Source organism: Pavona decussata, unplaced genomic scaffold, assembly GCF_977016875.1.
Source record: "Pavona decussata unplaced genomic scaffold, jaPavDecu1.1 SCAFFOLD_134, whole genome shotgun sequence".
In the NCBI taxonomy this organism is placed as follows: domain Eukaryota; kingdom Metazoa; phylum Cnidaria; class Anthozoa; order Scleractinia; family Agariciidae; genus Pavona; species Pavona decussata.
Window position 1 is genome coordinate 436,575 of NW_028145547.1, and position 26,882 is coordinate 463,456.

The 26,882-nt window shown below is 38.6% G+C and overlaps 1 protein-coding gene across 1 annotated transcript; it reads left to right on the forward strand.

The window, feature by feature from the left end:
* The first annotated feature begins 3,972 nt into the window (after nt 1–3,972).
* LOC146467574 (uncharacterized) lies at nt 3,973–26,453 on the forward strand. The gene is made up of 18 exons (XM_085125504.1): nt 3,973–4,060; nt 4,721–5,079; nt 9,303–9,467; nt 10,235–10,342; nt 10,687–10,812; nt 11,125–11,221; nt 11,894–12,112; nt 12,286–12,665; nt 12,961–13,128; nt 13,495–13,605; nt 14,127–14,243; nt 14,618–14,708; nt 15,100–15,474; nt 15,723–15,833; nt 16,397–16,507; nt 20,440–20,550; nt 22,540–22,631; nt 25,791–26,453. The coding sequence occupies exons 1-18, from the start codon at nt 3,988–3,990 to the stop codon at nt 26,436–26,438; spliced, it is 3,462 nt and encodes a 1,153-aa protein (XP_084981630.1). The 5' UTR covers nt 3,973–3,987; the 3' UTR covers nt 26,439–26,453.
* Nucleotides 26,454–26,882: the final 429 nt, after the last annotated feature.

Sequence of the window (26,882 nt, forward strand, 5' to 3'; positions counted from 1 at the left end):
GGTATTTTCCAGCTCGGGCAATATTCGTGTTCTTGCATCCATCAGCCATGAAAATAAACCGCCCAGTGTTCATGATTCAGCAGTAGCGTGGACCGCCGAAGTGACGCAGAATAATTTCCGCGTCTGTGTGTTGGAATCAGGAATTGGTTCAAATGGATCTGTTGTTGTGAACTGGGTTGCGTTTCGCGGCACGCCTTCTGGAGCACTTGACGGCACCGCCTCCTTCAATGCATTCACCAGCGGAACACAGTGTGAAAGGGTTGACTTTGCACAGGTATGGCTCTTATTTTATAATTTAGTGAAGAAAATTAAAGTTACTTAGTATTTCTTAACACGAAGGAAGCAGCACATTGAAGAGGTTTTCCAAGAATTTGGGCTTACTTATAAACTATGACATCATCCACTCTACATGCTTTTGCCTGTGCCACCCAGCTTACGTGTTAGCATGTTATGTCACTCAAAGATGAAAAGCGGGTTGCTTCGCCATGTAATTAAGGCGTCTCACCTCTTTTTAAAAAACAAACAAAAAACAATTTCGGCTCGCATTTGTGTCGGCAAATACGCCAAAGCAGTGGTAGTGGAATCTCATCGAGAAATAAAAGCAGTTTTTATTCTATTTTGTATGAATCCTGACTATAAACGGATTCACTGACCTGAGGTCTAACATGTAAGATCACACCTGGACTGCTGACAGTCTCCTATTTTCCGTGGGATTTTCGAGACCGAACTCCCGCCATATACATCTTCGTTTGTAAAGGCGAGCGCAACCTGGGGAGAGTGCCTAAACTACCGAGGGGTCCCTAGACAGGGGATTTCGATCGACGCCTACGAATCTCAAAAATCTCACGGAAAAATGGTGGACTGTGAACAGTCTAGATCACAACTGCCTGCTCCAAGCCAGACCTCTAAACACCAAGTGATCAGTAGTATTATTATCCCCCTTTGGAGAGAACGTCAATCCATCGCAGGGTATCCCCGGACGGAGAAGGCAGGTATTAACGTATAAATGACGGGAGTTGCTAAGACCTTTTTGGCTTTGAGATAATTTTTTTCAACTGGTGACTCTTTTGCGTTTGAAATTTTCATTCTAAACCTTTCATGTGAGAGGAAAAGATTTTGGCAGTTTGACCAGTTTAATGGGTTTAATGCGGTGAACAATCGACTTTTTGGGGATTACCTCCTGGCACAACAGTTTAACCAAATAGATTTGTATTTGATCGAGTGACTTGGCCTCATTCGCACGCTCGCCCCTAACCCTCAAGAGCTTTGTTAAATTTCGCTAACGGCTCTCTGAAATAGTAAACCTGAATGGTGTGAGACTTAAGCAGAGTACGTATCATGAGTTTGTTGTGAAATTTTTTTAATGGATTAATTTTGTTTTATAGTCCAATTTGTTTGCATGTATTTTTATTCGACGTGGAAGCTCTGCATGAATTTTATTTCGACAGAACTTCCTTTAATATCAAAGGCATGCAAAGCTTCGCACAGTTTAATTACAGTACCGCTCAAGGTGACAGTCTCTTTGGAGTCTCGATTTTCGCGAAATTCGAGTATCACGATTACGAGAAAGAAATAAGCTACTAAAGGTATCGCACCTCATTCGTCTTGAGCATTACACGATTACAAGATGACAATTAATGTTTTCTGTCGGAATATGTTGTTTGTTAGCGCGTTCGTGTTTAAAGTGCCGGTGGGGTCCAGCTTTACGGCTTCACAAATACTTTAATTTAACCATAACAAGGCAGGTGCCTGACAACACGCATGGCTAAGCAATATCGACGGTACTTTCATCGTCTGTATTGAATGTTTAGATATCTGAAAATATTTGTCGACATAGATCTTTATAACATACACCACCCCCCCCCCCCCCCCCCATTATTCTGCAACTATTCAAGTTGACATCTTTCCATTTCTTGATGTCATGATCTCCTTCAAAGATGGCTTCATAGAAACTGAACTGTACACTAAACCTACTGGTATAATTTTTTCTTTCCTGTCATTGTACTCACAAAACCCACATTTTTGCTCTTGGCCTCCCCCTCCCCCGGCGCCCCGGCTTTGCCTTCGCCGGCAACTGCTTTAACAATAACACTTACGAAAAAGGGAATCGCGTGAACTTATGGATTACCTCGCTAATCTGGGTTGTGACTTAAAATTCTTCAAACACAAATACAGCGAGCTTCTGACATTTCTCGCAACAGCGCACTCAAAAGCAAAATCTAAGAAAAAGATTGAGACCGTCCCTTTCGACATTATACAGAATCTCGAAATGGGTAACATTTCTCACATGACCCACAAAAATTCCACTCTACACTACTAGTCTGACCGTTGTAAAAACTCTTTTCAGTAATCTCGACTTAAGTAAGAAGTAATCCCTTGGTGAAGGAAGCGCGAGTGCACGCGGAAATCGCTTACTGCGAGAAGAGGCGACGCGCAGTAGGAAGCCGTTTGTGTTAACCCGTGCTAAACAGCAAATTTCAATTTTAAAAATGAGGCAATCAGGCTTGTCTGACCGTTCTCAACGCCATCAGAATTACTTGGGTCAGTGCGTTTTACTTGAGGGCAGAGCCCAATGACACTTTCAAGGATATAAATTAAACACTTGAAAGCAACAACAACAAAGAAAAAATGATCACACAACGCGCTTAGAAGGGTTTTTTAATAGATAATAAATATTTCTCCTCGGCTCACATAATTGTTTTAAGTTATGATCAATTCAGGAGACTGCTGCTTATTGGAGCAGATAATTTCCTAGAACAATTGTCCGTGCACATTCTAGCACCAAATTGATCGTGCATGTTTGTTTATATAAGTTTAAAAGGTCATTAAAATAACAGCTACATCCCTACTACAGTCTAGGTCTGCTTACAGAGCTATCTCATCTATTTTATATTTTAGAAACCTAAAAACTCCATGAAAGTCACAGATGATGGTTTATTTTGTTCGGAACGAACTCTTGGTTTTCTGAAGCAATAAGTTAAACTTTATGGGCCAGTTATTTAAACAGAGTCTAACTTAGGCCGTGGGTTAAGACAATCGGTGGGCAGCGCCAAATCTGTTTATAAGTGGTTTGTTTTAAGTAGATAAATAGTTTTCTAGTCTGGGATGCAAGTCGTCTTGTTACTGTCGGCAGTAGACAATGTTTAGATATGATTGTTGGCAAAATTAAAAATGGCTTAGAACGTGGTTTTGTTAAACACCGTCAAACTGTCTTTTAATAACTGACCCTATGTTTTGGCTATGGATTGCTAGGGTTGAAAATGAGTCCAACTTGGAAAAGCTGGCGTAATGTTTTGAACTTTTTCCCATGTGTCTTAGAAAATCGCTCAAATTGATTACGGCTTTTGTGTAATGGTTTCTTTTCTTTGTAAACGTTATTTCCTATCTTTTTGGGGATTCTGAGAGCATTGCGTGTACGAAAATTAGTGTATTGTTTTTGTTTTAACACAGGTTTGACCCAAAACCTGCGACTTCGCCCCTTCAAATGGCTGGCAAAAATCCACCATAGAATTGCAGATTTACTCTTGCGTGTAAGGCAACGTAATACGCGTTAAATCATAACTGTCAATATCGTGTGTTACTGCTATTATTAGTTATCAACACTTAACGTGAGTTATCTACTAAAAGTTATTCCATGCTTTGACCCACTTCCAGTCATAATTTTCATAAATTAAATACGTCACTTGGTCAAATGATGTTGTTGATCAAATTCTGTGTTCTCAGGACTGGTGCGAATTTGATCACTTTCTGACACTCTGAATTGTCAATTTGTCGCTTCTTTTCCTAGTTACTTCCGCCTTGATTAAAATTAAGATTCTCTCAAACTTCCACTCGGAAAAAAGAAATGAGAATATTAACCTTGGTCAGTTTAAGGGATGGGCCGCTAATAAAGAGAATTCAACATGAATTTCCGCCAGTGGTATCAAGGATACCGGAGGAAGACAGGTGGAGCCCTTGATAAAGCAGTTCGATTGTTCGCTTTCAAGAATGAGGTTGTCCACAGATTTTCAGCTGTTAGCTTCGCTTTTGCTTTTGTGCACACTTTCCTGTTCGGTTGAAGGTAAGGCCGGTACAGTAATTTGTTAGTAACCGAACTTTGTTTCGTTTTGAAGTTCTGATTCTATAAGATAGCTCAAAATCGAAGCAAGACAGATTAGAGCAAATCACACACTTCATAACAAACTGAAAGGAATTTAGCTGTAAGGAGTTAAAATTTGTTAATACTGATAATAAAAACCGCAGCTCGTCAGTTACGTGTGCAGATATTTTAGCAAAACGCAGTAAATTTTGTGTGATTTGGTTGAGGTTTCTTGCCTCTTTGGAAGGACAAGTGCGCAAACCTATCAACGGACACTGTCAGCAGATAGCGTACACAGTTGGTTTTTTTTGTGGAATTTCTTGCTAATATTTAATTTTAATTCGAATACACCTTAAACTGATGTGTTTTATATGTCGCAACACTTTCCTCCCCTCTCATGGGAGCCCAAAAATTAAGATTCAAGAAAAATTGACTACACTACAGCTGAATAGTTTGTATTCCAATGGCCTCTCACCCGGAAATTTCCACAGACCGGGAAAGTTAGCAGCGCAATATATACAGAGTTTCAACCTGGAATCAAAATTGTTCTCAGGATAAAGCAAAGCCATAAGTTACTTGGAAACTTAAACGTCATCTTTGAGTTGTTCCTTTTTGATTGTTTCTTATACAATTTTCCCTCAGGTCAGAATCTCTTCCAGCAAGGAAAGGTCAACTTCTCCCTGTCATATCCTGACTTGGTCCATTGCAAAACCGTGCAATACCCTCAGGTATTTTCCAGCTCGGGCAATATTCGTGTTCTTGCATCCATCAGCCATGAAAATAAACCGCCCAGTGTTCATGATTCAGCAGTAGCGTGGACCGCCGAAGTGACGCAGAATAATTTCCGCGTCTGTGTGTTGGAATCAGGACTTGGTTCAAATGGATCTGTTGTTGTTAACTGGGTTGCGTTTCGCGGCACGCCTTCTGGAGCACTTGACGGCACCGCCTCCTTCAATGCATTCACCAGCGGAACACAGTGTGAAAGGGTTGACTTTGCCCAGGTATGGCTCTTATTTTATAATTTAGTGAAGAAAATTAAAGTTACTTAGTATTTCTTAACACGAAGGGAGCAGCACATTGAAGAGGTTTTCCAAGAATTTGGGCTTACTTATAAACTATGACATCATCCGTTCTACATGCTTTTGCATTTGTCATCCAGCTTACGTGTTAGTATGTTATGTCACTCAAAGATGAAAAGCGGGTTGCTTCGCCATGTAATTAAGGTGTCTCACCTCTTTTTAAAAAACAAACAAAAAACAATTTCGGCTCGCATTTGTGTCGGCAAATACGCCAAAGCAGTGGTAGTGGAATCTCATCGAGAAATAAAAGCAGTTTTTATTCTATTTTGTATGAATCCTGACTATAAACGGATTCACTGACCTGAGGTCTAACATGTAAGATCACACCTGGACTGCTGACAGTCTCCTATTTTCCGTGGGATTTTCGAGACCGAACTCCCGCCATATACATCTTCGTTTGTAAAGGCGAGCGCAACCTGGGGAGAGTGCCTAAACTACCGAGGGGGGCCCTAGACAAGGGATTTCGATCGACGCCTACGAATCTCAAAAATCCCACGGAAAAATAGGGGACTGTGAACAGTCTAGATCACAACTACATGCTCCAAGCCAGTCCTCTAAACACCAAGTAATCAGTAGTATTACTACTCCCCTCTGGAAAGAACGTCAATCCACCTTAGGGTACCCCCGAACGGAGAAGGCTGGTATTAACGTATTAATGACGGGAGTTGCTTTGAGATTAATTTTTTCAACTGGTGACTCTTTTAGGTTTGAAATTTTCATTCGGAACCTTTCATGTGAAAGGAAAAGACTTTGGCAGTTTGACAATTTTAATGGGTTTTATGCGGTGAACAATCGACTTTTTGGGGATTACCTCCTGGCATACCAGTTTAACTAGGCTCCCCCGCAGCCGTTTTTTGGGCTGTCCCGCAATGCTCCCAAATAGATTTGTATTTGATTGAGTAACTTGGCCGCATTTGCACCTCCTCGTCATTAATATATTCAAATACCACCCCCGCCCCCAACCCCACTCCCTGAGGTAAATTCAAGAGCTTTGTTAAATTTCACCAACGGCTCTCACAAATAGTTAATATTAACGGCAGACTGATCCCAACGGCGGAGGTGACAAGCTTGAGAGAGCAAACAACAAAAGCTAGAATAACTGAAATATATTTGTTTTTTAAAAAAACAAATTTTTTTGCCCGATATTTCGGTTTGCAATACAAACCTTCCTCGGGGGCTGAACGAAAAAGAAAAGTGAGAAACATAAAAGGATCGTTACAAAGAAGATTTAAAATATAAAATGCGTGACAATGATTGGTTGTTTAGGACTAAGTGTGAGACATGTCATTGGCGTGTTTCGTCACGTCTATTTATACCAAGAGGGTGCAATGTTTTAGCTTTGTTGATTAAATGAGCTTCACGAGCCTTTCTAACTGAGTCACGTTTGCTGCGTATAAGTTCAAGCGGGATTAGTTGGACGTCGTTGATTGAGTGGCCAGGTTGGTTGAAATGTAGCGAGACAGGAGTGGGGTTGAGTAGTTGATGGTGATTCAGGATAGATCTGCGATGCTCCCCGAAACGTTCATTAAGTTTGCGCTTTGTCTCCCCAATGTATTGGGAGTGGCACTTCTTACATTGAATTAAATAGATTAGGTTTTTGGAATTACAAGATATGTAGTCAGAAATTTTGCGTGATTCGTGATATGTGATCTCATAAGAATGATTCTTACAATGAACAACTTTTCCTTCAACAACGAACACTATTTACAAGTACACGGGACAGCTATGGGAACCCGCATGGCACCTTCATACGCTAATCTATTCATGGGTAAATTTGAACAACACGCCCTTGGAAACGCTCCTCTCAAGCCGTTCGTTTGGTGGAGGTTCATCGATGATGTCTTTATGATATGGACAGAAGGAGAGGAACACCTTAAAGATTTCATCAGATACTTAAACTCTATTCACGCGAGTATCAAATTTACCCATGAATACTCAAATTCCTCTCATCAGACACTCCCTTTCCTAGATGTCCAAGTCCACCTCAGCAACAACCACATCCAAACAGATCTCCACACAAAACCCACAGACAAGCATCAATACCTCCTCAAAACTTCATGCCACCCGAACCACACTAAACAAACTATTCCATTCAGCCTTTTCCTGCGAATCCGTCGCATATGCTCTACTGACGCTTTCTTTGATAAACGAAGCGAAGAACTCATCAAGCACCTGGTCCAACGTGGTTATAGCCGCTATTCCCTACAAAAAGATGCAAATCGCGTACGAGCCATCCCACGTCACGCAACACTACAGCCACAAGAACAGAAAGCCACAAAAACAGACAGAACACCCTTCGTCATATCCTTCAATCCTGCACTTCCCAAAATCTCATCTATTGTGAAAAAACATATCAACATCCTCCAGTCCTCCGCCAACTGCAAACAAGTTTTCCCTCATCCACCAGTTATCGCCTACAAACGTAACGCAAGTCTACGTGATCTCCTGGTCCATTCCGAGCTACCTCAAAACAAGCCCTCCAACCAACAACCCGCTGGAATTCATAAATGCAACCACCCACGATGCCTAACTTGCTCATTTCTCCAAGAAGGTCAAACGAACTACACTTTTTTCAACACTAACGAATCACGCAAAATTTCTGACTACATATCTTGTAATTCCAAAAACCTAATCTATTTAATTCAATGTAAGAAGTGCCACTCCCAATACATTGGGGAGACAAAGCGCAAACTTAATGAACGTTTCGGGGAGCATCGCAGATCTATCCTGAATCACCATCAACTACTCAACCCCACTCCTGTCTCGCTACATTTCAACCAACCTGGCCACTCAATCAACGACGTCCAACTAATCCCGCTTGAACTTATACGCAGCAAACGTGACTCAGTTAGAAAGGCTCGTGAAGCTCATTTAATCAACAAAGCTAAAACATTGCACCCTCTTGGTATAAATAGACGTGACGAAACACGCCAATGACATGTCTCACACTTAGTCCTAAACAACCAATCATTGTCACGCATTTTATATTTTAAATCTTCTTTGTAACGATCCTTTTATGTTTCTCACTTTTCTTTTTCGTTCAGCCCCCGAGGAAGGTTTGTATTGCAAACCGAAATATCGGGCAAAAAAATTTGTTTTTTTAAAAAACAAATATATTTCAGTTATTCTAGCTTTTGTTGTTTGCTCTCTCAAGCTTGTCACCTCCGCCGTTGGGATCAGTCTGCCGTTAATATTTTCTATTTGAGATAATTTGCTGATCCAGGTCTACAAGTGATCCGGCACCACTCATTGGTTTGTCGCTGTGGAATTGCAGATTTTATTGTATTCACAAATAGTTAACCTGGGTGGGATGAGACAAAGTGGAGTATAATTTGTGACGTAAATCGTCAGCACGTTGGCAAAGACAACCGGTCTACACTGCGATAGTCAGACACCTTAAACACTGAGACAACGCGTTTCCATAAAATAATGCCTTCGCATTTTCTTTAAATCTATAAGTTCCCTTGATTTAATATTTGATGACTTCTGCCCCTTCTCCTCACGACAAGCAATACTTGACCTAGTTTATTCTCGCCATGAGTTATACATTATTTGCATACCGAAAAGTGAGGATTATCATTGTTTAGGTATAAGCTGGCTTGATAAACGGCTTTTACTTAAGCTTATTATTGAGCTAAAATTCGTTTTCATCTTAAAAAAATCCGTTCTTTTCTTGAGGGTTTGCACGTACGTCTCTTCATGGAGGTAAAGGGGGGGGGGGGGGGAGGGATGGGCCGGGGTTGGGGGGGGGGGAAGGGTGGAGAAGACAAGAGGAGCAAAGCAACTGAACGATTTCCAAAGAAATCTTTGGAAAAGCTTCAAGTGCTTCTTATTCGTTAGATAATTTCTACTTTATTATCGATTAAAAGGATTGAAATACAATTTCATTTTCTGGCGCGACATTTTTGTACATTAACAATGGAAGTCGTCTTCTTTGTTAGAATATGAGGGTTGGGGAGTAAAGGACAGGAATCGGGAAGGGTTGTGATTTCTTGTTCGACATGAAAAGAATTTAAAAACACTTTTCTTTTCATGACAAGACATCCTTCTTTTATTGCCTAAAAAGGTCAAAGGTTTAAATAAAGCAGTCCATACTCTCTCTAACCCCTTACCAAGTGTAAACAATTCTATTTCTTCCTTCGAAGCGATTTCCTTCTGTTCCCAAAGTATTTGCCACCGTACGTCACGCTGGAAGCACCAGACCACAGGACGCCATGAATTTGTGGATAGAAGAATTACGAGAAGATCATTTCCGAATCTGTATCCGAGAAGTGAAAACATTCGACGGAAAACATCAGAATCTGCAAGTGGTAAGTTTTTCATTTATACTAACGCGCACGTGACGCCTACCTCAAACCGCACGTGACCTCTTTGTACACACTTATATATTCCCAGATTTACGCAAATTTTAGTCTCGGTGTTTGAGCTAAATTTATCATATCCTCAAGGGGAAAACGGTAAAGATTTTTGTTCAAATACCCTTGAGTTTACACCCGTTTCTGTTCAGTCACGCAAAAGTCGCATGACAGATAGAAAACATTGGACTGTAGCCAAGGTTACAAAACAGTGAAAGTTGCGGATCTGTGACGGAGATCTGGATCGGCATAAAATCTTCAATGAATTTAAACATGTACTGCAAACTGTGGCGAAGGAAAGATAAACGCAAGAGGAATAGAACACAACCTGCCTTTTTAATAAGTGGATTGATTCACAGAGATGTAAAGAATCTGAAAAGAATTGTTGTTGCTGGAGGTACTGATTAGTACTGTGGAGTTCAAAATATAGTGTCGATCCACTGCTGACGATGATTGAGGTGTCATCAAGTTGAGATGAAATACCATTTCACTATTAGCCTGTTTGGTTAACATAGAAAATAATTCTCCCTCGCCTTCCTTAGTTCTTTCATCCTTTTCTTTTTTTTCTTTTTTTTTTTTTTTTACCAAGCAGGCTTCTTCAAACTAAACTGCAAGGTCGAAAGGGAGGCATTAGATAGATTTTTTTCCGTGTTTGGGATCTTTAGTAAGAGATTATCAGTATTATGTAACTAAGCGTACATTTTTTTTATTTTCTCCTTCAGGATTGGTTGGCGTTTTCACAGGGAATTGCTCAGTTGACTTTCCAAGGAAAACTCCAGTTTGAAAATGGTGGGGCTCCCTTAGAACAAGACAACTTCGCCTTCTGCAAGGTAATGATCATTTGTTCTTGTTTTGTACTTGTTTTTACGAACTTTTGAAATGATATAAAAGCAAATCAGAGCAGGAAATGAATAAAGAAATAGTTTCTCCCTCAACCAACTACACAGCATAGAGATTCGATTTAGCTCTCGGGCGCTGTTGTTATTTGGAGATATCAAAAGAGCGAACTGATAACAGGATGGGGCGCTTATTTCTGTTATGATCTCACATGTGGGAATGCCTGGACTGTAAAATGTAAAAATACCATGAACGTCCCAAAAAATTAAAATGACCTGTACAAGTAAAGCAAATATCAGTTTAATCAGCTTCGCTCTTGCATTTTTCTTTGTGACAGGTGCTTAATTTTACTGAGAAATTTTATGCACCTCCTGTTGTCATGGTAACAGTCAATCACCTATACGATAGCAAGAACGTGTATTCTGTTAAGCCGGAAAACAACGTCCTTAACACCTGGATAGAGGTAAGTTATAATCATTCCTGACAAGTAGATTTTTCGGTCTATTTAGTAAAAAAAAAAAAAAAAAACCCTTCAGAATCACAGTCACATGAATTTACAACCTTTAAATTACATGTCAAACCCGGTAGTGTTCCATCAAGCTATTCACCTCGAAACCTTCCATTAGTTTCATGAAAAACACAAGCCATTCTCCTCGAGACCTTCCAAGTTTCATGAAAAACAATTGTCTTCAACCTTAATTTTTTTGCAACAAATTATCGCTTAGTGCATTGATTGCCATTTTACTGATTTCATGCATTTCTGCTCTTATCACAGGAAACAACAATTTCTTATGTCCGCGTCTGCATAAAAGACTTGGCAGGAATGGAGAGCCAACATGATCCGGTAACAGTTGATTACGCAGTTATTGGAGGTAAATAAACAACACTGTATGACAGTTTTACTTTCTGATATTCTTTGAAGTCACCACGGGCTAAATGAGACCTCTTTCAATAAATGAAAAAAGCACATGTATGTATTACTTCATATTAAAATGAAAATAACATATTGGAAATTACGTACTTTTAGAAATTCTGATATTATTAGTCCAGTCCTGTTACAAAACTTAACGAACAGACAAAAATGTCGTTTGTGACATAAGGTCAGCTAGAATTTTCGGAAAGCCAACCGAGCAGCTCAACTAGCAGATTTTGGGGATTTGAATCTGTTCGCTAAAATTTTAAGCCACTTTCAACAAAAGAATCGGAATAAATTAAACGGCGTTTATAATAACAATGTTGTAAAACAGAAAACAGCATCCGAAATTTTTTTTGGTTTGTTTAAATTCCTTCATTGTGTGAAACAGTTGAAATGGATAAAATTTGAAAGTTATTTGCATGCAGAACATGACCCGGCCTTAGGCGAGGGACCACAATCGCTTGGCTTCTAAGAAAACAACCAGCAATCAAGTCTTGTTACATAACAGCGATTTAGAAATGCGTTCTATAATTGTTTCTTTCATTTTCTTATTCCTTATAAACCCTCTTAAGTAAGAGCAATTTTTGAGAAAAACAAAACGTAAACTTTGTTGCATTTCATGTTACAGATGTTGATCCCTGCATCAATGTTTCCTGTAAGTACTTTGCCGTTTGTAAGGCATTTGGTCCCAGGGACGCGCGGTGCATATGCGTGGATAATTGTCCGTCGTATGAAGAGCCTGTGTGTTCCTCTAATGGTACTACATATGACAACGTTTGTGTGTTCCAGCGAGAAATGTGCCATCTGAGAGCAAACTTCACTCTCTATCACCCGGGTGATTGTACAGGTAACATCATTGATTTCGCTTCTTTTCCATAGCTGTAGATGAGTGTTAAACAAACGTAAAGTGGACATTGACAGTTACACGACACCACAACACACCATCTACAGTATCCACGTCTGATAACAGTAGTCCCATTATAGGATTGAATTGACTTAGTGTTGTTAACTTTTTTGCAGGATTCCCTTCTCAAAAGGGCCGGCATCGCCTCCACCACTATCCAGTTTGGGCTGAAGCAGTTTGTGAACAAGTTCCACTGGCTCCTTACGTCTTTTATCCTGACAAACCGGTTCACATACAGGTTTCTGTCAATCACGTGAACTTCTCAGATCCCTCATATGTCCATGAAGCAGTTGTTGCTTGGGTTGAAGAAATCATGGAGAACAATTTTACAGTTTGTGTTACACGGGCCGGGAGAAACGAGAAAAGAAATGGAGAAACGTTTGCAACTGTTGACTGGCTTGCATACCAGGGGGCCCCTAACGGGGGAGTGTCTGGTGAAATGGACATGCCTACTTGGTGGACTGGAACGAGTTGTCGTACCGTGTCACTTCCCTCGGTAAGAAGCAAATTTGTATTGGTTTATTTTTGAAACTGAGTTTTAAATTTTGATCTGTTCTGTTGTGGCAACACAAACTCTAGCACCAGCTTAGTCAGTGTACTGGAAGGTATATTGAACTAGACGTAAGGGGAAAAGTGCTGACAATTAAATAATATCTCCACCCACAAATCAGAGAACTTCAAGATTTGAATTTAGTTTAGGCAAAAGAAATTTTTATTTACCGCTTTTATTTACATATAAACATTCGCATTGCCGTTAAAACTTAGCCCTTTTTTGTTGTCCTTGATTTCAGAGCAAGTTTAAGTCGACGCCCACAGTCCTAGTGTCAGCGGAGCATGAAAGGCGTGGTGTAAAACACGATGCATCCTCTGTGTGGTTAGAAGATATCACGAAAACTTCTTTCAAGATCTGCGTTCGAGAATTACAGAACTTTGATGGGGCGCACCAAAGTATTCATGTTGTAAGTGATTTTAGTTGTTACTCTCCTTATGATTTCCTCAAGTTCAAACTTAGCGCCAAAACTCAACCGAAGCCCGTTATATGAAAAACTGCACCCGATTTATACCGCTTTGTTGGACGGTACGGAAAAAGACTGGATGAAAGGAAAACAATTGTTCTTGGAGTTTTTCTTGAAGCATGCTCTTAATGTTTTCGATCCGTATATTTCATTTTATCACAAATGGAAATATGCTGCTTTCGATTTATACAGTCTTGCACTGGGTATTCTTATAGGAAGATCACCATAGCTATTTCTTCTGTCTTAAACATTAACCTCTTGAACGGTTGACAAGTAACAACGTGATAACAAACAATGGCTTCTTTATAGGATTGGATAGCGTTTGAAGAGCTTCATCGACCTCTGTTTAGAGAGCATGGAGCTATATACTTCTCCAATTCGAACAAGCCATCCCGAGATTTCAACTATGCTTTTTGTGAGGTAGGTAGGCCATTGTTGCACTCACGTTTACAACCTCTGACGGTCTTTGGACGGTTACGACTTCTTTTATAGATAACCAACCGCACGTCTGATCGCGAACATATGCAGTTATACATTCACACTTGTAGTTAAGTGCCTACATTTGCACGTGCACCCTAACTCGATCATGCAAACAAACTTACGTATATGCTCACACTCGCTTTTTCGTTCATTTTCTATTTGCTCTCCTATTCACTTTCTATCAGATGCACTGCTGCCCACTCATACATTCTCAACTTTTAATTTAATCAACCATTCATCTCTCCTTTCCCTATTTTTTCTCTCCCTTCTTATCTTTCTTCCCTGTTCTTTTTATTTCTTCTTTCCTTCCTTTTGTTGTTTTATGCCCTAGTTCATAATTGCTTGGTTGATTTTTTCAATTGTTAATTTCATTCTTTGTTTGAAAACTTTTCAAACAATTATAAACTTACAAAAGATTTGTTTTACCATCATACACAAACAGTTGAATTCTTTTCCTTTAGGATGTCGTATTTAAGAAGCATTACAATGACTCTCCCGAAGTCTTGGTGTCAGCAAACCATTCAACAAGTGGAGGAAACCTTAATCCTTTGTACAACTCCATTTCAGCTTGGGCTGAGGTAAGATAACAACAGCATTTGTAAGTTAATCTTAGCCTCACTCGTGTTTTGCAATGCACCGTAAGAGATGTGAGCATACAGTGTAGAGTGATCGTTAAGAGCTCGTTAGGCGAGATCCTTGGTTTGAGAATTGGACCTAGCTTGCTGTCTCCTTTTGAACGGGTGAGGGTATTATAGAGGCGAGAACTGAGGCCTTACGATAAACTGGCTATCTATATAGGGAAGTATAGTTACCCCTTAGTGACTTTATGCTAAGAAAACGGGATCTCATCTACGCCTTGATGGGCAATTTCAGGAACAGACTTACTCTTAAGTTGTCTTTATGGTTGCATGTTACTAATTTCTAAAACATTTTGTTTTTCTATTCTTTGCAGTACATAAACAAGACGGGCTTTAGAGCTTGCGTGAAGGAACTCTTTGTGCAACAACACGACCCTCTGTCAGTGTCTTACGCAGTTTTGCCAGGTAGGCTTTGAGCCATAGCAAATTATAAGTAGCGCTGGAATTCTTGGTCTAACTACAAATCCATTCTCAAGAGAATATTATTTGATGTCTCAGATTTGATCTGCTTCTGTTTAAAAAAAATTCCCTAAGTCTTCTTCTTCTTCTTCTTCTCATGCAAAAGTTGTCTTTTGAAAACAGGAAATTTTATTACAGCCGGGACAAATTTTAGTCTCCCACGGAAAAGCTACTGCTTGGGACGCAAGCCAAATTATGGGTTGGTTCACAACCTTAAAAAATGTTTGCCTATTTTTCCTCTTACGTCAAATAACTTTTTCGTACCATTAGTCTATCCTTTAACATTACGGTAACGACAAGAGCTTCGTAGTTTAATTTATTACTTTATTTTTCAAAGATGTCTGTGAACCCGGTTGGAGTTTCTACAATGCCTCCTGTTACTTCACCAGCGAAACATGCGAGACCTGGTCCAATGCAAGTATAACCTGCAGAGGCATGGGTGCTAATCTAGCTGCTATTGAAAGCCAGGAAGAAAACGTATATATCCAGCACAGGCACAATGGCGACAAAGCGTGGATCGGTTTAAATGACATTGCCACAGAAGGATTATTTAGCTGGGTGGATGGATGTCCTGATAAATTTCGCTACTGGGCTCAAAGCCAGCCAAACGACTTTAGAGGGGAGGACTGCGTCCACACCCTGGGGGCAGGGCATGGGTACATGTGGAATGACGTGGATTGCTCTGCCTGTCATCAGTACACATGCAAGAAAGGTAGTCACAAATTAGTTTCTGTCCTACTAGATACATTATCTTCCACTATACTGAGAGCAATATATATTCTCTAAAGGAGACTCTAAAAGAAACAAGAGACGGGGGAGACGGATAGGGAAGGGGGGAGGAGGAGGAGGATGGAGACAGACTTTCTAATAAACTGATTAGACTAGCTGTTATTTTTTCTCTCTCTTTTTTATGCCATAATATCCTTCTTTAAAGCCACTTTCAAATACCTTTTTGCTCAGATTATGATGAGTGCAGCAGCAATCCATGTTTGAATGGCGGCACATGTGTGATCGGAAAAAGGAAATTTACTTGCGTCTGCCCTCGGACACACAAAGGAAGGACATGTGAAGGTAAATATACAACTCAGTTTTTTGATTTCTCTTTACCTGTATTTAGCCTGGGCTTTTAAGTCTGTGTTCTGTGTCAGGGGTGCCCCACTCTCATCAATGGATCATTAACAACGTCAAGAGTGTTGAAAGTATCTCTACAAACCTTGAAGGGTACAAAGTATTTCCATATCTATTTCTTTTGAGGTCTGCAAAATGAGATGCTGACCGCATTTGATGTGCATATTGCGTATTTTTTCCCACACGTCCGCCAGCAAGGTTTCTCAATGAAAATATCAAGTCATTATACCATGTTCTTGCCACATAGATTTGGCGAAAAAGCCACAAACTTTTGTAGTGGTTGCCTTTGCATTTAAGGCGTTATGAACTTTAAAATTAAGCGCAGGTACTTTGTGCAGCGCCCCTCTCCTCCCTCAGGGAGACGTTGGGATATCCAACAACAAAGTTCTTTTTTTTACCTTATGGAATCGGAGAAAGTTTATCCGTGTAATATTTTTCTTTTATGGGAATAAAAATTGTAAATTTTCATTATTAGTTAACGGTTAAACGCATTTGTTGTGTTTCAGAGTTTGACGAATGTTCCAGCAATCCCTGTATGAATGGAGGCACTTGTACTGATGGAAACAATAACTACACATGCGCATGCCCTTCACCGTATTTTGGCAAGCAGTGCCAACGTATGTATAACAAAATGCTTTTAAGTAAAGGAAATATACTTGGGAATGCTCAGTTCCATCATCCGTCAATAACCCTTGACACATGATTTTCAATTTGAATGGCGATTTTGAAGGCGATTTAACCCTCAGGGCCGGGTTGTTCGAACGCCGATTAACGCTAATCCAAGATTAGATTTTAATCTAGGCTTTCAGCTCGCTCGTTAAAAATGGTTTTAAAGGCTAATTTCGAGCTAAAGGTAAAGAAAGGTCTAGGTAAAAACTGAGGGCCAAACTTTTTCTTGGAAGAATCTTTATCGATTAGCAATTAAACTCGAGTCAAAGTTTGCGTTCATCCAGGATTAGCTTAATCGGGCTTTGGACAACTGGGCTCAGGTGTAAAGGGGGGGGGGGGGGGGGGGCTACCCCTTCTAGATTTTGTCAGAAGCGAACTGTCGTCTAGAAGTATGCGTTTTTAGAGACGATTTTTATGGCAATTTTAAGCACAGTTATTTCAAATTGCCTATGGAAACTACAAGCGATAATTCCTGTAAAATTGCGGCGATCTGATTATGATTTGGAAATACTAAGCGTGTAACGACTCGAGAAATGCGCAAGCAATGTGAGCATAAATTACGTAAAAACCTCTCTCAAAGCAACTTTAAAGTGTATTTTTATTGAAATTATATTATTTGCTTGATAAAATCTTCATGTTGTTTCAACTCGAATGAAAATCGAAAAAACTTTTCCGTATCACCTTTTCCCCCCTCGAATTTCAAATGTATAAAAACGTGAAACTTCGCTTCGGCAAACGAAGGAAAGAAAAAATGATCAAGAATCTTTTTGAGTTTTGAAACGATAACAACGTGAAGATTAATAATACAAGTTAAAAGTATATAAAAAAGAGCTATTAAAAACCTATTCACATTTCATTTCGATTAAAAAAAGATAATATTTTTAAGCAACAATGTTTTTGTAAAGAAAAAGAAAAAAAAAAAACAAATGTTCTTTCATTTTTAATTTGCAGGACCCCACTGAAAACCGCCGAGGCGAGTGGGCTCCCTGGATAAATATTATTATTATTATTATTATTATTATTATTATTATTATTATTATTATTATTATTATTATTATTATTATTATTATTAATGTCATGAAGTTTTTAAAAAAAAATGAAATTCGGCATTTTAAAATCAGTTCCACTTGATAAAAAGAAAATAAAAAAAATAAACAAAATACGCATCTCTCAAATGGCCCCTTCTGCAGTTTCAATGTCAATAATAATAATAATAATAATAATAATAATAATAATAATAATAATAATAATAATAATAATAATAATAATAATAATAATAATAGAAACATCGCAATGAAGGAAATAGAAAAGAAAAGCAAATACAAAGACCTAGAACTAGAACTAGAGAATGTGGCACATGGCAACCATAGTGATCCCTGTAGTTGCTGGGGAGCTTGGTACAGTAAAGAAGGGGATGGTAGAAAACATCAACATCAATATCAGAGAGAGCTACTGTGACAGAGATTCAAAAGATCTGCATGCTGGGATCTGCGCAAATCCTCAGAAAGGTGCTTAGTATCTGAATAGAATGATTGACTTGAGTGACTGATGCCCCAGGTGCATGGTTTGCACCCAGCTGATGCACAAAATGAACACCAGCAAAGAGTGATAGTAGAGACAATGATAATAATAATAATAATAATAATAATAATAATAATAATAATAATAATAATAATAATAATAATGATAATAATAATAATATTATCTTTATCTTAATAATAATATCTTTATTAAACAAAATTACGCATCTCTGAAATGGCTCCCTCTGCAGTTTCAATGTCAATGTCCGCGTTCTTGATGTCTCGTTGAATTCTTCGTAATGTCCTAGAACCTCTTAGACAGACGAGTGCAGATCTTAACAGTGCGAATGAAATTCGGCTTCTGATCCATGACATGGTTTTGGCATATTGCTCCCCTTTCTTGATAGCAATCAGCTCCGCTAATCGACTATGGTATCTCAAGCATTCATTGCCCATTCCGCCGGTTGTAATCATTCTCATTCTCGTGCGTACGATAGATCTGTTGCAGCTCCAGGTCCTTATACGATTCAGCATTGGGGTGGCAAACCCTTACATCAAAGAACGCCGATCGTTGTTGCTCCCAGAACCCACGTGCATGAATATCCAATCTCGCATCTTGTGCTTTGTTGGATCCTCCTCTATGATGATAATAATAATAATAATAATAATAATAATAATAATAATAATAATAATAATAATAATAATAATTTTTTTAAACGGTAATAATCTCTTTATTAAAATATTCAAAGCAAAATTCCTATTTACAAGTTAAAAGTAGAAAAAGGAATAATAATAATAATAATAATAACAATAATAATAATAATCTCTTAACACAAACCTATGCACTCCTATTTCTTTTTTTAACTATTTATTTCGTAAAATGGATAACAACTCAAGACATTCTCAGTTTACATTGCATTATCCAGCCTAAAAATACAAATTTATAAAAATACAACACGATATTCTTCTTTTCTCCTCTTCTGCTCTATTTCCTACTTCATTTCTCACTTTCAATAGTTTAAAGGAGGACTTGACCTAAATTTGAATGAAATTCGAAGAGGTTTTAAGAAGGGATAGAAGAAAGAAAATGATTTTTGGAACACTAACAGACAGTTGATACCCACGCAAGAGCACCCCAGGTTGCTAGTGGACTAACTTGGTATCCGTCTATTAATTATTAACTACAAATTCTTATTTTAAAACTTCACTAATTCTTCAATATTTCTTATTTCTCTTAATTTAACCAATACTTCTAGAAAAACTATCTCCTCCTAAATATACCCAAAACTCACCCTAAAATTCACAAAACACCCCACAACAAGATTTACGGGATGAACATAGAGTTTTTGGATCGCTTGAAACGTGAACGAGATATTTCCATTACAGTCAACCCAGGTCACGCGTGAACAGTATTTCCAAGAATGAAATGAACATTCGAATTTCTCTTTGTAAGGTCCTACATGTGAATGGAATGTTGGACATTTCTCTGGAAATCGTTCCGAAAAGGACGCATTAACTGAAAAAAAGATTCAAAATACTTGGGAAACAATTGTTATTCTTGAAATATTCAATTTTGCAATGTAAAGAAAAATTCATAGCTTTATACCGTCAATAAGCTAGGGAAATTTATACGGGAACTCTGAAATCTCGTTGGCGATTTTCAAAACTGACACGTAATTTCAAAACTCCGTTCAAATTTCAAAAATATCGTTCACGCGTGACCTGGGTTGACTGTAAAGCCATGTAAAGTGCGGTAAAATGGCGTTTACGTTTTAGTCCCCCCTTAAAAAGCATCTAAAAGTTAATATATAATAATAATAGTAATAATAGTAATAATAATAATAATAATAATAATAATAATAATAATAATAATAATAACAACAACAACAACAACAACAACAACAACAATAATAATAATAATAATAATAATAATAATAATAATAATAATAATAATAATAATGGAATGATAACTTTATTATTTACAAGAATAAAATGTACTAGATACAGTTTGACTCTATTAAAACCTGAGTGATTTTACAGTTTGCTGTCCTAAAATTGTAAAATGTCAACATCTTATATATAAAAGCTAATTCATATGGGTTTGGTTCAGAAGATAAAAGAACAATTTCCACTGATGTAATAAAAATATATATACCCTCATAATAAGAATATTCTAAATAAATGCCCAGTCACAGTGTTTCCAATCATACACTAGCTAAAATAATAATAATAATAATAATAATAATAATAATAATAATAATAATAATAATAATAATAATAATAATAATAATAATAATAATAAATTGGTCATATACATTGTACAGTGACGTCACATGCCATTCCTTATTTCCGTTTTACAGATACGGATGAATGCCAATCAAATCCATGTCTGAATGGAGGAACCTGTATAGATGGAGTGTACAATTTTACTTGTGTTTGTCCAGGCTTTTATGGTGGACAGCGATGTGAAGGTACATTGTAGCATAGCTGCCATAGCTGCCATAAATTAAGAAGAACCGTGTGGTATTTTATTTTCTATTGAAAGAAATGTCCACACGTATCCGGAAAATTTTTTTCCCGCAAATATTTTTTTGCGGATGCGAAAATTTTCGCGTCCACACGCAGCGTACTCGAATCGTTTTCAGCCGTCCACACGTATCCGAGTGTATCCGGAAATTTTCTGATTTGCTCAGTGCGCAGTTCTTTTGCCAGAGAGAATCCTGAAATGAGCATGCACATAATTGCGATTTAGGCGCCATTGTTTTCTCGCCATAGCTACTGCGAGGTGTAAATAGTCGAAGCTTGTAGTTTATCACTCGAACAAATGTCTAAATCTACTGAAAAAGTCAAGGAAAAGTATGCTGATATGATGCCCACTGTTCATTGATAACAATCTCAAAACATTCTGTCTATCTCTAATGTATTGGTTGTGTAAATTTATCACAGCTGCATTTATCTGAACGCACGATATCAAACTAGAAATCAGAGCAACTAACAAACAAGCTACAACCTTGCTGTACGCCATGTTTGTTTATAATGCTCGCCGTGAAGACTGGATCCGAGAGAATGACGAAAGCGTATTCGAAAATTTCCGGATACGACCGTCCACACCTATACGTATTCGTGTCGGATAAAAAAAATTTCCACTCTGGAGAGCGTTTTCAAAAATTTCCGGATACGGCCGGAAAATATGCTGGATACGTGTGGACGCAAGCCGTATTCGTAAAAAAAATTGCGTTTTCACAAATTTCCGGATACGTGTGGACGACGCCTAAGGCCTGGAAAAGATTCTCCCTACACAATTCGTAGCTTGGAAGCAAGCGTCAGCTGAACGAATCCAGATTCGCGCGGAAAATACTCAAAGTGATACAGGGGATAAAATCGTGCAGACCGAAAATAAAACCTAGAGGAAACACTTGTTTTCAGGTCACAATTTGGCGCAGTGCCCTGCGTTGATTTTCATTTTCATGCACGCAACATTAAGTATGCCACCGTAAAATACAGAAGCATGTTATTTGATATAGCGAAAGTTCTACTGGAAAATTTTTTCTCGTCCTACCAGAGAAGTTTAAAGTTTGAGAATATAGCAAGCTTTGGAAAATAAAAACAGACAAACAATGCGATAGGTCTTCAACTATCTTCAACTGCAATTTAGAGGTTCTTTTGTGTGGAGATAGGATATAACCATGGTAACCACTATGATGTCACAATTGCATGATGACAGATTTGTAAAGATATCCAGAGGTTGCCTTGGTGATCAGATGATTACTTGTTGTCTCAGATTCATCCGGTTTGGGCAAAAAAAAAAAAAAAAAAAAAAAAAAAAAATGTGGTGATATTAAAACTAACTACCTTTACAAGCGTATACAAAATGCTTCTGGAGCACCAAGAGGACCAACAAAAAGTGCTTTTTTTCACAGTATAAAAAAACGGAATCACTTTTTATACACAAGAAAAGAACCTGAAAAAGCTTGAGCAATCTTTTTCAAGTTTCTGAGATCCATTTCTATCTTGGCCTTCTGTAGCCGAAGACACATATTTTTTACTGAAGCCATTACAGAGTATCTAGCACAGCGCAATTAAACAAAACTGGATCATTAATCTTGGATTTCTTCCTATTCCGTTGAGCCTTTAAAAATTGTTAAATTAAAGGACTTTAGAGGAACACTAGACACGGGTGAAAAGGTCCTTTTAAAACCCGTTCGGTGAAATTAACTCCCATGGCTTTGAGAACTGTGGTATTTGGAATTGGAAGCCGCCGAAACTGAGTAACAAATGTGGACTTATCATCAGTTTGGACCTTGGTTCAGGCTTTCAGCTTTTTATCGCTTAAAAATAATTAGTTGGTGTAAATGAAGTATTAATCTTGAAATTAATCCTCTCTTGTTTCCATTATTTTAAGCTGATTATTTCTACATCTTTGCCAGATCTAAGTCTTTTTTTCCTATTTCTTGTTAAAGGTATCGCAAGAGTATCGTGTAAAAATCTTCTACAAGCCGGTTACACCTCAAGTGGAACATACTCTTTGAAAATTAACGGTCATTCGTTCCAGGTTAGTTCTAATGTAATTTTCTCTGTTTCTTCAACGTACGTTTTTCGATGTTAATATTGATCAAGTACTAAGATAACCACGATATTCTAAATGTCAGGAGCTCTCTAGAGTCAACAATTGGCTTCCTGCAAATACGCTTACTCTTAATACATCTAAAACTGAGTTTATGTTGATTGGATCAAGACAAAGGCTTAGCACATTTGATACTGACTTCCCTCTCACTTGAAATTTATGAGGCACCTGTTAGTCAAGTGACTGTTACTAAATCCCTTGGTGTTTATGTTGACCAAAATCTATCTTGGAATGTTCCCGTCAACAATTTGTGCAAAAAGATTGCTGCTGGCATTGGTGTGATGAAACGTTTTAGAGCTTTTGTTCCATTTGATACTCTTCAATGTATGTATTCCTCTTTAGTGCAGCCAACTTCGATTACTGTAGCGAGAAACACTATCTACTAAACTTCACTATCTACTAAACTTTTAGTTTAATATAGAAATAGTGTTTTTAAGTCCTGATGAGATGACCTTGTTTAAATAAAGTTATTTATTCGTTATTCATTCATTCATTCATTCATTCATTCATCCATCCATCCATCCATCCATCCATCCATCCATCCATCCATCCATCCATCCATCCATCCATCCATCCATCCATCCCTCCCTCCCTCCCTCCCTCCCTCCCTCCCTCCCTCCCTCCCTTCCTTCCTTCCTTCCTTCCTTCCTTCCTTCCTTCCTTCCTTCCTTCCTTCCTTCCTTCCTTCCTTCTTTCCATGCTTCCTTCCTTCCTTCCTTCCTTCCTTCCTTCCTTCCTTCCTTCCTTCCTTCCTTCCTTCCTTCCTTCATTCATTCATTCATTCATTCATTCATTCATTCATTCATTCATTCATTCATTCATTCACTCATTCATTATCAAGGGCATGCATTTATATTTTAAAAGCTCTGCTATTTTAAATTAGCAATAATTAGTGACGATTCAAGTATAATGTCTGATGCTTGAAAGCATTCGTAAATTCTCTAAACCGTTTGGCTGTTAGCGTGTTTACTGAACATTCCATGAAACCTGCGACAAAATACAACCGCTGTGTTTATGATTAGACAGGTTTTGTTAGCCAATGCACTGCATGCATCCCAAAAACGTCCTGAATGAATAAATGCGATTACTCCAGTCAGCTGTCATACAGAGAGTAAGGAAAACCACAGAACAACAAGACAGCAGGGATATTTGTCTTGTTGATTGCTGTAACTTCTTACACACACAAAAAGATATGTTTTGGCAAACTTTTCCTTTATCGGGAGTGGGTCTATCCAGGCTCCTGATCTATCTTAGTAGAAGTGGGAGTCTTAAGTACTTCTTCCAAATTAGAGTAATTTAACTCCAACCGGGGGGAAGGCGGGTGGTCGAACGATTATGACACTCGCGCTCCTTGGTGAATTAATTTGTAACTCGCCGCCTCAGATTGTAGCTCGGGTTCAAATAAAAGCACTAATCGAATACTTTCTTCTTTTAATTCTTCAGTATTTTTTAACTAGTTATCCTTTTCCGTTGTTGCCTTAATAGAAGAAACAACTGATGACATTTTTTATTTCCGAGTAAGCCTTTGCTCACGTTGTATCGGTTGTTTAGATACATGATAAGCGAAACTAAGCGAGGTTGGCACCTGAATATCAAATTAGCTTAAGCTTACAGCATCTGTAATAACGCTCGACCTGACTAAGAACGAAAATTATAACCAAAAGACAACATGGATAACAAGGAATGGAGAGGAAACCAACACATGGCTGTCAAAAGAGCAAGCAGGAGAAAACGTAGCTCGAGTAAGTGACTTGGTGGAAAAAACTGGCAATTGTTATGCTAACCTGTTAGTGCACACAAGCGAGGGCAAGTGAAACTTCTTTTGCAGTCGGAGACTAGTATTGGACTAGGAAAAGTGAACTACTCGTTTGACTGATTCAATCAGTGAAGTATAATCATTACAAAACATTTGTACAACCTAGTAAATACCTAAAACAAGAGATAGAGGAAATAAGCCGGTCTCAGGCCCCTTTATGCAAGCTTGTAATCCAGACGAACATCACCAGAAGCCGCCCGGCACAAACCGGATAAACGGTCACTTGAAGTTACAGCTTTGGAACCGAGTGCGTGTGTCATATCTGCCAGCCATGGTGGATCAGAGAATTAACTCTGCTGCGTTTGTTTAAGTGCTAAGTGAACCCATGAAAATCCTACTGAGGGTTAGTCCTAGTAAGGAAATGCAATGGGAAACCACACGAAACAAAGAAAAACATTTTTGACCTCCGCGGCCTTCACATTTGCCGCAATTACCACCATTATTATCCACGACTTGCTCAGTTCTGTCCTCGTATCTCAGTTCGTAGAGCAACGGATGATCAAAATCGGAGGTCGTGGGTTCGTTTCCCGCCGAGGTCAAAGAGTTTTCCTTGCCTTATATTGTTGTTGTTGTTGTTGTTGTTGTTGTTGTAGTAGTTTATTGTGGAAATACGCTTAGCTTTTGTGAGACCAGGAAGCTAGGCTTATGACCTCCCATTTCCTTACTAGGGATAACGCTCGGTGGGAAATTCATGGGTTCACTTAGCACTTTAACATACACTGCAGAGTTAATTCTCTGACCATCATTTGTGTCACTAGAACTTAAATAAGCGGTGCAACATTCATTTGAACCATTCATATCTATTAGCTACTTGGACACAATAAAGCTTTTTCAGGCGCTTATCTACCGTCAATAAAGTCAGTTTTGAAAGCCTGGGTTTTCGACCAGGCTACAAACAGTATGTTTTCATTCGAATTGCTTGGCAATTACGTTAAATATCGGATATAGTCCTCTTGCGTAATCTCACTGCTATCATGCCATTAAATATTTCCTGAATAACGTTGTGGCACACGACGTTCGTCGTTCAGCTATAGATAGTCGCAAAATTAACTCCGTCGTTACCAGAATGTACCTTAAAGCTGTGTCAAACCCTTTCCTTAGAATCTATTCATAGAACATTTACCGTTAAAAATTAAATTCGCTAATAGCTTACGGTGCTTTATCCCCCTCGCATAATTGATATAAAAAGATTATTTTTATTTTAGCAAGGTCATGCTCCGTCTTAAAAAGTACGTCTTGACCTTACATAAGCTCTTGCTGTGTTTCTCCAGGCTTATTGTGACATGTCAGCAAACGGAGGCGGTTGGACACTTGTTGCTCGGTTCTCAAATAATGATGGGAAAAATTGGATGAGAGACGATGCTTACTGGTGGTACGACATCCAATCCTCGCGGGGATCCTACACAAGCACTTCAAGTAACTATGACATGATATCACCAGCGTTTTGGAAAGTCAGGGGAAGTGACCTTAAGATCACACGAAGCGACGATAGTTCGCACTCCGCCCTACTTCGTACTTACACCAACTGCTTAGGTTCAAGAACTCTCAGGGGATTCTTGTCCAGCTATGGTAGGTTTACTTATACCACCATTTGGTCTGATGATCGATGCCTTGGAAGCTGCCGAGTGTATTTTGGAGGATGGTATAGCTCCACTCCAAGCTTCAAGTATGCACACTGTAGTAGCAACATTCAGCGAAGCAACCGCATTGGATTCTGGTGCCAGTGGGATACTGGTGATGGGTCAGTGATGATGTTTGGTGGAGGAGGTGGCAACTGTGGCAGAGCAGATCATGGTATTGGGATCACTGAGAGGAATAATGGAGGGGCGTTTCAATGGTCAGGCTCTGAGCAAGATTTTGGAGGAGAGACTGACAGCTCCCACACCAGTTCTTACTCTTTAAATTTGTGGATTCGCTGAAAGCAAGAACCTGAACACAGCTACTGCCTTTTTTAAATAGAAGCCGTGTAGTCATAAATGATATATCCGATAGTAAAACCAAGTTAAAGTAGGAACCTTTTCCATTGCAAAGTCGGTATGAAATAATTCAGAATGAAATTAAAATTTTCACTGTCGTGCGTACAATGCCTAGGCTTGATGATGTTTGGAAATGGAGGTGCCAGCTTTAACAGAGCAGATAATGGGATTTGAAGAATATTCTCAGAATGGAGAACTAGATTCTGGCGATGATACTAATTCTTATTCCCTGAACTTGTGGATTCGCTTAAAGTAGTAAACTTAACAACAGTGCATGCCTTTACAAGAAAGAAACATTGTCTTATGAGAGCTAGATAAGATATTTGTCTCACTAGAAACTGTTTGCGCTTATGAGGACGTCTTCTTCACATACGATTTGCACTTTGA

Excerpts from the sequence above, each read along its gene's own strand:
- LOC146467574 (XM_085125504.1), top strand. The coding sequence starts at position 3,988 with ATGAGGTTGTCCACAGATTTTCAGCTGTTAGCTTCGCTTTTGCTTTTG. Across the intron at positions 5,080-9,302 it reads AAAGGGTTGACTTTGCCCAG|CGATTTCCTTCTGTTCCCAA; the intron begins GTATGGCTCTTA and ends CTTCCTTCGAAG. Across the intron at positions 11,222-11,893 it reads TGATTACGCAGTTATTGGAG|ATGTTGATCCCTGCATCAAT; the intron begins GTAAATAAACAA and ends TTCATGTTACAG.